Raw genomic sequence first — 14,696 nt, forward strand, 5'->3', positions numbered from 1 at the left:
TACAATAGTAAGGACCACAGGGTTGGTTAAAGTGCATATGCCATTTAATTACAGGTTATTTAAAAACCAAATCAGAGGAAGCTACACGGGGGTTTCATTTAAAAGCATGAACATTGGACACAAAAACTAAAGTGTGATCACTAAAAAGGGAGGCAGAATATGGCGAGACCCTTCAGCTGGCTTCACATGAGTTCTCCATCCCCCTGGAGCCATGGGCCCCAGCTGCCTGCCACCTTTGACTTACTGTGGATAGCCCCCTCTTAATGTAATGGTTTTATTTGTTGAGAATAACTGTCAGTGTATTAATCACTTTTAACAAAGGAAACACAGAAGGTCATCAGGCAAGAACTCTGGACTGCTGCTGCAGTGCAGGCGGGCGGCAGGAGCGAGTGCAGCGTGCCTCTGCAGCTCCCTGGCAAGGCCAGGCCTAGGGAAGGCAGAGGAAGTTCAGCCACAAGCACCTGGTTCTGTTCTCAGGCTCAGCATGTGCACTCTTGGAACTCTCCCCTCATGTCACTCTGCTCCTGCCCTAAAAAAGACCTCCCACACTCCCGCCTGCAGATTCTGGAAGAATGCCAAGAAACTGGCCTTCTAGAGGCCTGCTGCGCTACTTGATGCAACTACAAGACAAAGGGGGTGGGTCTCGGGGCTTGGGCGCCGAGCACCGTCACAACGGCGGAGGGTGCTTTGAATACTGAATTGTATCCAGAGCAGCTCCGATGTCATAATTCTTGGTCTGGAGGAGCCTGGTGAGCCAGCCGCCTTCATCAGAGAAGCCCATGGACAGCATCTGGGAGAGCGACTCGATCAGCCGGGGATCAGCCTCTGCCAAGACAAGACAGGAAAGTGAGGCAGCCTGCAGCACTCCCAACACAGCAGACCTGCCTGCCAGGAAGACCCCTGCTTAGGCCTTAGGAGAACCCTCAGAGGCCAGCTAAAGGGCCAGATAGCTTGTTTGTAGGCTTCCAGTCTCTGTCACAACTGTTCAACTCTGCCATTGTAGCATAAACAGCCAGAAGGTATGTAAACAAATGAGTGCAGTTATTTTCCAATAGGGTTTTTTTGCCAGATGTGGTGGCTCAAGCCTATAGTTCCAACACTCAAGAGGTGGAGGCAGGAAGCTCACTCAGGGACATCCTGTGCAACAATGAGCCACCATCTCAAAACCAACCCAAGCCAAAACCCTTTACAGATAATGAAATGTCAATCTCCTCTAGCTGCCTCCGACTCCCACCCTCTGCTCTTATTTGGCATCTATCTGTACCGTGTGTACTTATGTTCCTGTGTGGGTGCACATGTACGTGAGACGGTGTGGCGGCCCAGAGCTGAAGTAGGAGTCTCCTCTGTTGCTGTACACTTGATTGAGTTGGGTCTCAGTGAACTCAGCGTATGAATCCAGCTTGTCTAGCCAGCCAGCCCGTGAAGGGGTTTGTCTGCCTTGTACAGGTGCACACCTGCCCAGCTTTGGGCTCTCCACAAGGGCTCTAGGAACCGACTCGTGTCTTGGGCTTGCATAGGAGGCACTTTATCGGATGAGCCACTTCTCCAGCTCCCCGGCCCCAGTCTGTGACTCCAGGCCAGAGCCTTGCAAGGGTGAGATAAGCAGTCTGCTATGGAGGACAGAGGTCTCACTGTGTGGCCAGGATGGCCTTGAACTCATGATAAAGCCCCTCTTCAGACTCTCACTCATGAACAGTCTGCTGCCCCTCTGCTCTAACACAGAAAATAAGCTTTGAAGCCCCAAGGCCAAATTTGGCCAGGAGATAAGTTATCCATCTGAACACCGATACATGGGAACACGGGAGCTGGCCACCCCTGTCAGCACTTCACACACACTCTGCCTGGCTTCTACTGGGGCCTTGGCCATGGTGCCTGCCATTAAAATTGCACCCCCCTGAGGAAATGGTGTGTAAGGGTCTGAGTTCACCTTATGGTGCAAGCCAGCCCAAAGCCAATGTTCCCTTTCCTGTCACATCTGCCTTCTCAGAACACCTAAGTATTGAGATTTAGAAATTCCTAAAATGAGACGAGGTTACTGTTGTTCGATGGGACAGAAGAGGTCAGACCATCTCTAGTTGTCTCTGATGTCAGCTAACAGCCCCACCAGGCAGTGTGCCGCAGGCAAGCTAGGATCCCAAAGCCACCCTGGACTATACAACTAGGTACTGCCTTTAAAACAAAATCCCAGGCCATGCTACACTTTTTTGTGTTGCCAAGACCAGATGTAGGACAGGATACTCTGAAAGCAAAGGAAAATGAAACCTCTGGTGACCACATGCCTGGTGGGAGATGTGGGTACAGGGCAGCTTCCTTCAGCCCTGTGGGTCCTTCCTGTGAGGGGTCTAGAGAGCTTGGCCCTTCTGACTCCGGCATCTGTAGAGACTGGAGCTCCCCTGTGGACGGGTCCACTTCTTTGGAGGACAGATGTGTCCAGTCGTCATCTCCTCCTGAGCAGTTATCAGACTCCATCTGTTCCTAGAATAGAACCTGCTGTGAGCACAGGCCTGTGACTGACCAGTGAGACCCCACCATCTGCTCCTAGCAAAGTGCGGCTAATCCCAGGTACTAGAGAGCTGCCCACAAAGGACATGTCTGTTTTTTTTTCCATGATGCCACTGGTTGAACCCAGGACCTCATGTATGTCAGGTAAATGCCCCATACTGAGTTACAGCTCCAGATCCAAGTGAGATCTTCTCTACAGAGACTGCCAGAAGACTCAGTGACTGAAGACACCAGAGATAACAGGAAGGACAGGATCCCTCTGGCTGCAAGATGGCTGGTGCTCAGGCCAAGATGCTAAGCAGGCCAGTTAAAGCTCGTGGGAGAAAGCAGGCCTACCTCTGGCTGTCCCCCTGACTCCAAGGCGATCTTTTTCATTTGCTCTGTCAGGGACTGTGAGGGGCTCTGGCCTGCCCCGTCAGGTTTGCTGACCTCTGAAGAGCAGCTACTTGGCTGAGTGCTGCACTTGTCTTCTGTGCCCATGCTAGAACTTTCTGGGGAGGCAGGTGTCAGGCGGCTTCTCTTCCCTCCATGTTCTACATCAATGTCGACCTCAATGCCTAGAGAGAAGAAGAATCAAGCCATCAAGTCCAGAGGCCTCCCCTGCATATGACATCAGTGACTCGGTGAGTTGGGCACTGTGGGCTTAGGACGTTTTCAGACTGGGTCCTCAACAGCACATACAGATTGGGACACTGGCAGTTAGCATAAGGACAGAGGCTGGACTCAGCCCCAGAGCCACATAACCATGTGAACATGACAGACCATGTGACAACCCCCATGGGCCAGAAATGAACAGCTGAGCTCCTCATCCCAACCCCAACCCTGCTGACAAGCCATCACACTGGTCCTCTCCCGCTGAGCTCCTCATCCCAACCCCAACCCTGCTGACAAGCCATCACACTGGTCCTCTCCCTCCTTCTAAGCTAGAGTCCCCAGGGAGAACCTTGTTTCTCCCAACCCAGTAGGAGCAGGCTGCAGAGGCGGGGCCAGTCCTATACACGGGCAGAACACCTCAGAACGACTGCTGGATGCCACGGCACACAGGGCCTCATGTGAACTCCAAGAGGCAACTCAGTGTGGGGCCTGAGGCTGGACAGCACTTGGCCAGCCTACAAGCCAGCTCATGTTTGGTGGAGGGATAGGGACCAGGCAGGTTCACCAGTGCGGCTTGCAAACTAAATGTACCAAAGGTAATTTAATGCACACCTCACATGCAGAGGCTCTCGAGAGCCAGCCACCCCGGCTTCTGATCCTAGGGGCACCAGCAAGAAGCTCGGCCTGAGGCACCAGGGAAACCAGGTCCCGGGAGCTGGTCAGTTCTTTGTCAGAGTGTCTGGCTGGCCTCCTCTCAGCCAGTGGGGCTGAGATGCTGGGCCCCTTGTTCCCTTGCTCATTTCTGGTGCCCACTCCCAGGCTGGTGCCTTAGCTTATGTGGCGGAAGCTTCTCAGGGTTAGGGCTTCAAGTACTCAACATGGAGGTGCTGGTATTGGCCATCACCTGGCTGTGTGGGGCCCTGGAGCTCTCTAACAGACGGATGAAAGGTCGTCTAGCTGCTTCCTTGTTTGTGCCTTGGCCTGTTACTCCCTCTCATCCTTCATGGTACCAGGGTAGAAGGTCCTGCCGGGGCTGTTTCGTTTTTTCACAGAGGGTCTCACTGTGTAGCTCTGGATAGCCTGGTATTTCCTATGTAGACCAGGCTAGCCTCGAGTGCAGAGCTCTGCCTATTTTCCTAGTGCTGGTACTGAAGGCCTGTGCTGTCATGCCCAGCAGGTCCTGCTTCTTACAAGGGTTCCCTGTACAGCTGCCTCTCTCTCTGAGTTACTCCCTGGCCGCTGTTTCGTCTTTATTTCTCACATTTATGTGTGTGTGGAGGTCCGAGGAGAACTGTCAGGAGTCGGTTCTCCCCTACCATGAGGGTAGAGTGCACGCCTACCATGAACACAGATCTGAGTTCAATCTCCGGAACCACACACACAGAAAGTTCAAGAAAACCAAAAAGTCCCTTGAGCCCTATCCCCGATGTCCACACCCCATGGTTTTCTAAGCAGGTGCAGCAGAGGATGTTGAACTGGGGTTTCTCAATGGAATAATGAAACCCCAAGACTGCAGGGCTGAGGAAGAATGTCTGATGGTCTGTCAGCTGCTGTCCCCAAAGCCTGTGTTTGTCAAAGACCCCGTGACAAGGAAGGCCTTGTGTACCAGGTGTCAGTGACCACAGCCTCTGAGCCAAACCCAGCCCTGGGCCACAGTAGAGGCCTTCCTTGGCTGTTTCTCACAGAACCTACCAATAAAAGGACCTGGCTCTGGCTCACCCCAACCTCTGCTTTCTGAGAGGTTGTGCCAACTTCTTTCCCTCCGGGCTTCTGCTCTCACACAATCCATTAGAGGCAGTTAGCATGTGAGTCACCCCTGCTTAGTTCCTTAGAGAGAAAGGGAAGGAAAACTCCCATGACTTCCACAAGAGTTGAAGCCAATCCTCAGCTCAAACTACCCAGAGTCTTTTGTTCTAGGAACCTTGCTGTCTTGTCGAGCTCCGGGTAGTTTACCACTCAGCAGCTCCACACACTTCAAAGGCCCGTGCCCTCCTAGACGACCTCTGAGCACTACAAAACAATGCCTGCTCCCCCAAATGATGACCAGCATGGCCTGGTGTTAGCTAGTGAGAACCAGAGGATCTGGGAAGCCTCCAACAGAAGTCAAAAGCATCACCATGACCAAGGATGGACCAGGAATTGAGACTGCCGAGTCGCCACACTCTCATCTCTCTAGTGAAGGACTGACTTTTTGAAGTGACTAGGTTTTCACATGCTCTTAAACCACTGGAGCATCTCTCCAGTCCTAGGAGCTCTAAGGAGGAGGAGTTGGGTTGGGACACTCCAGCATTGCTTCAGTACTGGACACAGCCTTTGCACAGGCTCCCATGGTCACCTTCTAACACTGCAGACAGGAACTTCCTACACCACACCAGTGTGCCCTAGAGTACCTAGGGCCGCAGTTCTGAGAGGTGACACCGTGCTCCCCCACCTCAGCAGACCTCTGTCCTCTGCAGAGCCAGGCATGACCCAGAGCACTTGCCTCTAGCACCTTCTCCCTGCTCTCAGAAAGATTTGGGGTTCTCAGATGAGAAGTAAAAGAAATCCCAGCACTTGGCAGGCGAAGGCAGGAGGAATTCTACAAGTTCAAGGCCAGCCTGGGCTAATGTGAAACCTTGCCTAAAAAGAAAAGGGGGGAGGGAGGGAGGGAGGGAGGGACGGAGGGAGGGAGGGAGGGAGGGAGGGAGGAAGGAAAAGAAAAAGAAAATGCGAGCTTTCAAGTCTAAAACTCAACTCACTTGGCTCAGAAAACACAAGCTGTTGTTACCCCAGAGGCTAGGCCATCTGCCAATATATCACCTTCCACACTGGCTTGTTATACTTTGTGTGGAAAGCTCAAGAATTAGTCAGGAATTCAACCTTGAGGCACCCATTCCAGTCCTTGGCAAAGGTTAATTTTAGGCAACAAAACCTTACTGGTGTCAAGAGCACATATCTGCCGTGGCCTCTGCAGCATGCCAGGAAAGGCTGCCAAAGGCCATTTGCACAGAGTCACCAAGCCACTGGGATGTCTCACTCACCTAGAGGGCTGAGGGCAGCTGCCACACTCTCCCCCACATTCTTCAGGAAATTGACACTGGGATCTTCTGATGGACCAGAAGCTGTTGATTTTTACAAGAAGAAAGATGACCTCTAATTCTATGACTCTGCCACCCATCACAGTCCCAGGGTCTCCATCATCTAGGTAACCACTGTCCTGGGACCCCTTGACCACACGTTGAACTCCCACACTGCACCCTTGGTTCCCCAATGGGTCATATGTTGGGGCTCTCCGGCCTCTGTGCCAGAGGCTCAGTACAGCCAGTATATAAATATTGAAGTTGTCCTAGATACACTATTTACTCAAAATCAAACAAATATCCCAGCTGGATGTTCTGGCACATGTCTGCAATCCAAGCACTCAAGAGGCTGAGGCAGGAGAATCTCAAATTTAAAACCATCTTGGACTACATAGTGAGTTCCAGGCTAGCCAGGGCTACAAAGAGACCCTGTCTCAAGGAAAAAAAGAAAAATCAAAAAGCATAATCCCAAAATCTAGAATGCAGAACTATGTGTGAGTTCTTTGCTTTTAGGGTTTTTTGTTTTGTTTGTTTGTTTTTTTTTTTTTTTTTGGTTTTTTGAGACAGGGTTTCTCTGTGTAGCCCTGGTTATCCTGGAACGAACTTTGTAGACCAGGCTGGCCTTGAACTCACAGAGATCCGCCTGCCTCTGCCTCCCAAGTGCTGGGATTAAGGGCGTGCGTGCCCTGCCACTGCCCAGCTGCTTTTAGGTTTTTGAGACAGGGTCTTATTACCAAGGTTAGCCTTGAATTCCTGATCCTTCTGCCTCTACCTCCCAAGTCCTGAGATTACAATATATATGCCACCACAAATTGGCTTAGTGACCATGGAGTTTTTTTGGTTTTGTCTTTTAACGATTTGAGCAGCTTTGGCCCTGATATTTCCTGAGTTAACCCAAAATTAAAGAAAATACATTACAGAAATCTGGCCACCTACTCATACCTCAGAAGGCCAGCCTAGCAGGGCAGGGTGGGCCATGTGGGAAAATTAGTGGCCTTAGGCACTCAGACACGTGTTTACTGAGTTGTAAAATAGAGTGCATTGTCTCTGCAGGGTTCTTAAGAGGATCTGATGACATGGATAAGGACAGAGTGTAAAACAATGATGGAACCCTTATGTGCAAGGTCCTAGGTTAAACCCCCCATATCCCCCCACCCCCACCCCCAAAAAGAAAAGGATGTGTAGTGCATAGCTTATTGTGGGCACTACTGGACTTTAGGCTATGGGGACTAATTTAGGCCCACCTGAATTATCTGGCTACTTATGACACCCAAAAGCCAGTTTAAATACCAGCCTCACCTGACTCAGCTGTGGGGCAAGGGCGAGCATCCCCTGCTCGGGGAGGGCGTGGGCTCCAGTTCCCCGGTGGACCCATCTCCCAGCCAGGCCAGCCAAAGTGTCCATGTTTCAGCTTCCGGAGCCAGCGGCCATGAGAGAAGCCCTGGGCACAAGAAAACAAGACAGGGCAGTGAGGGGTCAGGGTTTCCAGGTCCCACCACCCTGTACCTGCCCGGCGTCCCCCCTCCCCCCCAAAACTGCAGAGAACCAGCTCACATCAGAGAGTTGGCCAAAGGGGTTGGGGAACATGAGCTTGCTGTGTTCCCTGTGTAGGCCCTTCCCCTCGCAGACACTGCACAGGTCGTAGTCTGGGCACACGTTGCACTTGTAGCGAGTTCCCACCACAGGCCCATTGCAACCATCACAAATCACATTGGGGTGCACCATGCTTCGGGATGCCTCCTGAGCACATGGTGGGCGATGATCCCGCCGGCACTCCTTCTTCTCTGCAGGGAGAGTTAAAGCTGTTAGAGCAAGGTCCCTAAAGTCCTCCCTTCCTTTTCACTGCAGCCATGTTGGTCAAAGAGAGTACATCCAGAATTCAGTTGCTTAGGACAACCTCTTATGAGGCCAGGAGGTCGCAGGCCCTGCACCTTTAAACACTCAGAGCCCGCCCAGCAGGAGCCCTGTCTGTACCTCCAGCAGCTCCCAGCCCCCAGAGCTCATCCTTGTCCTAGACAATACAGACTCCTGACCTTTTCCTATGGAAGCTCCACAGGAAGCACCTGGATTCAGGCAATGCCCTACCTTTAATGTAGATACGGAAGATGTCGTCTTTCACATAGGGCATGGCCATTGTCAGCTCCTCATCACTGGAAAAGGCAACCAGGTCCCCATCCTCATCTGCATTGTTTAAGAGACAATACATCAGAGCCAGCTCAGCTCAGGGGTGAAACACTGGCCTAGCATGCAAAAGTCTTAGATTCCATTTCCAGCACTAGAAGGAAAGAAAGGCAGCAGAGGCATCCAGGCCTCTCTGCTGGGTACACACTGCTGCAATGAACAGAGCCCAGTGCCAAAGGGACATCTGTCTGCAGAGGCTCTGGACTCAGCCTGGACGCTGGGGCAAGCAGCACTGTGGCCATTCACTGTGACACAAACTGGATGAGTGCACGCTCCAGCCTAGGTCCTGGATTACAGTTGCATGCTGAAGGCAGAGCACACGTGTATGGGGGAGGGGGCAGCCTCCTGCCAGAACAGGGTGTCGGAGCTCTGGAAGCTGTAATTACAAGTAGTTGTGAGCTGTCTACTATGAGTGCTGGGAACAGAACTTGGATCCTCTGGAAGAGCAGCAAGTGCTTTAACCATTGAGCCATTTCTCAAGCCCCTCTGGCTTTGTTTTTGTTAGTACACGGGTACTGGGATTGCAGTATGTTCATATGTTAGTACAGTCTTCAAGCACTTCATATACACCAAACCACACATCTGCAGGCTGGGTTAAGCCTGTGGGCAACCACTCAACAACAGGTACCAAATATGAGAGGTCGCCGGGCAGTGGTGGCGCACGCCTTTAATCCCAGCCCTCGAGAGGCAGAGCCAGGCGGATCTCTCTGAGTTCAAGGCCAGCCTGGTCTACAGAGCGAGATCCATGACAGGAACCAAACTACACAGAGAAACCCTGTCTTGAATGCCCCCCCCAAAAAAAGAAATAAAGAACCATATATGAGAGGTGACCTCAAAAGTTACCAATAGCCCAATGTCCACCAACTAAAGACCAAATAAACTAAACATGAAATATCCAAACATATTATTCTTCACCTACAAAAAGAAATGAAGTACCACCCAGGGATGCAATGCTGAGGTGGAATCCTTGCCTAGCATATGCAAAGCCCCAGTACTGGAGGGGGGAAAATACTGGTGAGAGCCACAGTACAAATGGGCCCCCAACATATTATAAGTGAATGAACAAAACTACATTATAGGACTTCATTTATATAAAGTATCCTGGACAGTAAAATGAATACGAAAGTAGATCAGCTATTGCCTGGGACTGGAAAGGATAGGGGATGACAAACAGAAAAAAGTTATATAAAAAGCCACAAATTTAGCTGGGCATGGTGGCATACACCTTTAATCCCAGCACTCAGGAGGCAGAGGCAGTCGGTTCTCTGTGAGTTCAAGGCCAGCCTGGTCTACAGAGAGTGTTCTACGACAGAGCTACAGTTTGAAACCTTGTCTTGAAAAACCAAAATAAATAAGGACAAAAATTTATAAAACAAGAGATTCTAAATTGAATGTGACAGTGATTATGAAATTCACTTAAAAAAAAAAAAAAAAAAAAAAAGCAAGGCGCTGAGGAGGTAGAGTGCTAGCCTGGCAGGCATGAAGCCCTAGACCGGATGGATCCCTAGCAAAATATAAAGCATAGAACTCTGAAGAACAATTTAGGGATACAGATCAGCCCGGCCACACAGTGAACCTGTCTCTGCTAATACAAAAGAGTAATCTTTATATACTTTTTTTTTTCCTGAGACAGGGTTTCTCTGTGTAGCTCTGGCTGTCCTGGAATTTACCCGGTGGACCAGGCTGGCCTCGAATTTACAGAGATCCTCCTGCCTCTGCTGGGATTAAAGGCGTGTGTCACCAGCGCCTGGCCTCTTTAGACACTTTTACTGGTGAATTACACAATAACTCAGTGACCCGGAAATTTTTCTGGTCAGGAGTGGCGATGAACACCTGTGATCCCTGCACTGGGAAGAGTGAGGCCACCCTAAACCACACGGGAGTTCAAGGCCAATCAGGCTGCGTGGCTTTACCTCAAAAGAAAAAAAAAAAAAGGCTGACGACCAACAGTCTTCCACAAGATCTAAATACCGTCCCCTCCCAGGGGGAGGGCCTTGGCCACTTCTCCCGACAACAATTTCTAGCCCCACCCCATGCAGCCACCAGCCACTCCAACGCCAGAGACGGAGCCAGTTCCGGGGTCCCCGACCTCGGCTCCCGCAGGCCGCCCCGCCCCGCCCCCGCCGCTTGTTTACCCGCGTCACCCCTCTCCACCCCTCCTCCACATCTGCCCGGTCCCTGCTCTTCCGGGGCTTTTAACTGAACCCACCACCCGGCGTTACTGCCAACAAGCGGCCGCCGGGATGTCAGCTGTCACCCTGAGCGGCCGCCTGACCACCCAGTCCCCGCCAGGAGGCGGAGGACGCCCCGCCACGTCCTCGCCCAGACCTGCCACACCGTGGCGGAGGGAGGTTGGCTTCCCTACCCCGGCAACCCCGGCCCCTCACCGCGGTAGTGCGCCTGGAAGCCGCCAGGCCTCAGCGCGGGGAACAGCGCGGCCACCCGGCTCAGCAGCCGCTCGCACGGCCCTGGGCCCGCCGCGGCCTCGGCCTCCGCCTCGGCCTCCGGGCTAAAGCAGAAGCTGAAGCGGCGGATCTCGCGGGCCGCCTCCTCCTTGCCCAGAAGATAGGCCTTCACGGTGAGCGACGCCATAACCGCAGACTAGGTGAGGACGAAACAGCTGGGCAGCTGCGGCGCCGAGCCCCGCGTTTATATAGGAAACGGGAGCCCCGCCTCGTGGGGGCGGGGCCTCTCTACGCCCCGCCCCTCCCGGCTGCTTGGGCTGCGGCGCGCGAGCCCCCTTGACGGGGTCCCTATCAGGTAGAGACGGGGTGCTCTCACTGCCAACTCCGCTTTCTCCCTTCCAATACAAGGGTGACCCCAAGAGAGCAGCCTCAGCCTCCACTCGTTGGGGAAAAGGCCGGTAAGGGTCCTAGCCTAGGCGCGTCCCAGGCTTGGGCCTGCCTATGACTCAGCAATGTAGTCCCCAAGCTGAGGGGGATGCCCAGCACAGAAACGAGGGGGACAGAGAGGCTTACTGTCAGGAGGCCAAACAAACTGGTTCACAGGATGCTGTTCAGACCCTCCCAAGCTTAGTGTCCCAGGTGGTAGCGCCCCACACACACACTCTCACCCCTACATCCACCATGACCAGCCCCTAACTGGATAAAGGCACATCACCCCACCCCATCCCCATCTTAGGCCTGACCCATTTTAACAAGGATCAGGTTGGGAGGTGTTGGACAAGCACTGGGGTGACTTCCCACAAACTCTGTAGGAGGGCTAGCCAGGACTCCTGAGCATCAGTGGTCACCCCCTGTTCATTGGAACCAAAGAGATTCCAAACAGCTCCCCCCAAAACACACACACACACACACACACACACACACACACACACACACACACACACACAGAGGGGTGGGGGTGGGGGCTCTAGTCAGGGTGTGGGGGTTGGGCATATCTCAGGCCTTATTGACCTCATAGACAGACCACCTACCCTCCAGCTAGAAGCCAAAATAGGTGCCTTCGCCAGTCCTGTGCCACAGACTTGTAATCCCAGCTGTTGGAGGTGCCGAGGCAGGACGGGAGGATACCAAGTTCAAGGTCCGCCTGAGCAACTTGGTGAAACTGTTCCAAAATAGAAAGTGATCCTAGCACTTGGGAGGTAGAGGCAAGAGGTTCAGGAGTTCACAGCCAGCCTTGGCTACATGAGGCCTCTTCTCAAAAAAAAAAAAAAAAAAAAAAAAAGGAAAGAAAGAAAAAAATAAAAAGGCTGGGTATACAGTTTAGTAGGGATACAGTTCCTGGGGATTTAGTTTAGAAGGGATACACCTCATGGAGATTTGGTGCCTAGGGATAGAGCTCAGGGACAGAGCACCTTCCTAGTATGTGTTCTGTGTTTAAGTTCAACCCTCAGTACAGAAGTCAAAATCAGAAAAGGCTGCTTTATGTGGCAGAAGTAACCTGTTAACTGGGCATGATGACTGTCTGTAACCCCAGCACTGAGAGCTGAGTCGGGAGGATTTCTAATTCAAGGCTAGTCCAGGCTTGCATAGAAGGTTTACTCTCAAAAACAAATGAAATAAATAAAATGAGCTCTTAGCAGGAACCCTAAGACGTGGGGAAGGGCCGGGTGGTGGTGCACACCTTTAATCCCAGCACTCGGGTGGCAGAGCCAGGCGGATGGATCTCTCTGAGTTCGAGGCCAGCCTGGTCTACAGAGTGAGATCCAGGACAGCCAAGACTGCTTCACAGAGAAACCCTGTCTCAAAAAACTACCCCCCCCCCAAAAAAAAAAAAGATGTGGGAAGGATACAGACTACAGAGGCATGTCACCCTATAAGGCCTCCCAGGCATGGCCCTGTCAATAGGACTCAGACCTTCTGAGTCATCTCATGGTAGAAGGCCATGCTGGGCAGAAATGGAGCTCAAACCATCTCCCTGAGGCAGGGTCTCTAGATGAGCTTCTCCCTGGGCCTCTCCAGGAGCTGGGTTTGTGGGAGCAGAAAAATCTCAGATGTCAGGAAGACTCTGCAAGGGATTGATTTGCCACACAAGTGTGACTGCTTTTTCCCTGGGGGCTAGGAGGGTCACACCTATGCCCCGTCCTGTGGAGGACAGTCTTCTCAGGCTTCCCCCGTCCAGCAAGCTGGTAGCCCCAGAAAAGGCCCTTAACCTGCAGGACCCTCTGTTACTGCAGATAGTTTCAGGGGAACTGGGGGCCTGGAGCTGGGCAGGGGCTGTATCCTGATGGCAGGTGCTGGCCAAGCATGACTCAGCAGCAGCCTAGTGGCCTGAGAGCCGCCAAGCTTCAAGCAGGCCAAGCCTCCTATGGGACACCTGAGCTAATGGAGAGGCACCAGGAACTCCTTTACTTTGTCACCAATGGGAGAAAGAACTGTCGGGAAATGGGGAAGTTAACCTAGAGACTCCTGCCCTTGGCTTCCAGGCCAGGCCAGCATGCTGTGCTGCCTAAGAGCAAGCAGCTCAGGCTCTCTCCCCAAGTTCCCAGGCCAGCCAGGGAGGTAAACAAGGCGGTGGCTGGGGAACCCCCTGGCAGGGCCCTCTCTGCTCGCTGCGGTCAGGTGGCCTGGGCGGCTGTGAGTCAGAGTCCCATGATCCTGGTCAGAACCGGGGGATCCCCCAGCTGCTGCCGCCCATTCCATGGCCAGCAGAGGGGATGGAGAAGGGTCCTGGGGGTGGCGTGCCTCTGAAGACCCTACAGGAAAGTGAGCTCTCTCAGGGTGCCTTTGCCATGAGTCCGTCTGCCCCTCCCTCAACCTCTGAAGGCCAGAGAGGGGAAAGAGAAAGGCTTGGCACCTCAACCCAGAGACAGTTCTTTTGATCATCTTTGCAAAGGCAGGTGACTGGCCTCCTCTTTGAAATGGGTCAGGAGTGGGCGGGACCTGAGCTGCCCTTCCCTAAGGGGGTTCCCCACAGGTGGGCTAATTATTTACTGGCCTTGGGGGGTGTAAGCGACCAGTGAAGTCAGTGAGGAAGAGGCCTCAGCTGGGTTGAGGTGGATGAGTGGGAGGACACAGAAAAGGCCCCAGTCAAGAGGTAGATTCTGTGAGGAGAGCAGAGGTGACCCAGGACCTCTACTGCCTATTTAGCTCGTCAGAGCATCCCTCAGTCCCTACCAGTTACCCTGCCCCAGGGGCTGGGCTGCCCTTCCCCCAGACTCTGCCCTATATAATCCAGACATTTTGGTTACCCACCGTTTTTTGTCCCTTTGGCCTCCTAGCTGCTGCTCCTGGTCCCTCTCTCCCCTCTCCCTTCTCCTCCCCCTCCCCCACATGGCCCAGCTCAGTCTGGTCATGTCCACTCTGGACTCTGGACTCTCCTGTAAGTCCCTGCCTCCTCCTATGCTTTCCCTTTTAGCTACCTAAGAGCGGCCATGTCCTTGTCCTTTCCCATTCACTGTCTCTTCTGTTGGCCCTGTGGGTTCCCCCAAGGCTTGGCAATGGTTTTCTCAAGTCTGATTTAGACTGTTGGGTCTCCGCTAGTCCATATATCTAGAAATAAGCTCAAGCTGGACTATGGGAGGATTTCTGGTGGTTAGATAAAGCCAGGAACTTAGGAAATGGGTTTTCATTCCCTAAAAGGAATCATTTCCTTGTCTCTGGCCAAAAGGACCTACATAGTTGCATATGGAGCCCATGCCTGTGCATCCAGACTACCTCAGTCCCCACTACTCCCAAGTACTTGTTATACATTTCAAAGCCCCCATGCTAGCATCCTGGCCCCCTCTCACCTCCCCAGGTCCCCTCCTCCCAGATACCTCTTTGAGTCTATAGAACAGCAAGGTCCCCCCACCCATGCCCACCTACCCCCACGTCTCTTGCTAGCTCTCACTGTCTCCCCTACTCTCTCCTGTTTCCCTAGCCCTGCCATGTCCAGTCTACTCCTTTTCTCTGCCCT

The 14,696-nt window shown here is 52.8% G+C and overlaps 1 protein-coding gene across 2 annotated transcripts; it reads right to left on the reverse strand.

The window, feature by feature from the left end:
- Positions 1 to 26: 26 nt before the first annotated feature.
- Sqstm1 (sequestosome 1) lies at positions 27 to 11,016 on the reverse strand. Of its 2 annotated transcripts, none has more exons than XM_059270438.1 (8): positions 10,724 to 11,016; positions 8,241 to 8,336; positions 7,710 to 7,939; positions 7,455 to 7,596; positions 6,117 to 6,197; positions 2,932 to 3,059; positions 2,280 to 2,475; positions 27 to 825 (listed from the first exon to the last, which is right to left on the reverse strand). In XM_059270438.1, exons 1-8 carry the CDS (start codon positions 10,926 to 10,928, stop codon positions 668 to 670), a joined length of 1,236 nt encoding a protein of 411 aa, XP_059126421.1. In that variant the 5' UTR covers positions 10,929 to 11,016; the 3' UTR covers positions 27 to 667. The 2 variants fall into 2 exon arrangements, with proteins under 2 accessions (XP_059126421.1, XP_059126420.1); XM_059270437.1 differs by having other exon boundaries at positions 2,839 to 3,059; positions 10,724 to 11,002.
- Between the last annotated feature and the right edge of the window lie 3,680 nt (positions 11,017 to 14,696).

This window comes from Peromyscus eremicus, chromosome 8a (assembly GCF_949786415.1).
Source record: "Peromyscus eremicus chromosome 8a, PerEre_H2_v1, whole genome shotgun sequence".
Taxonomy (NCBI): Eukaryota; Metazoa; Chordata; class Mammalia; order Rodentia; family Cricetidae; genus Peromyscus; species Peromyscus eremicus.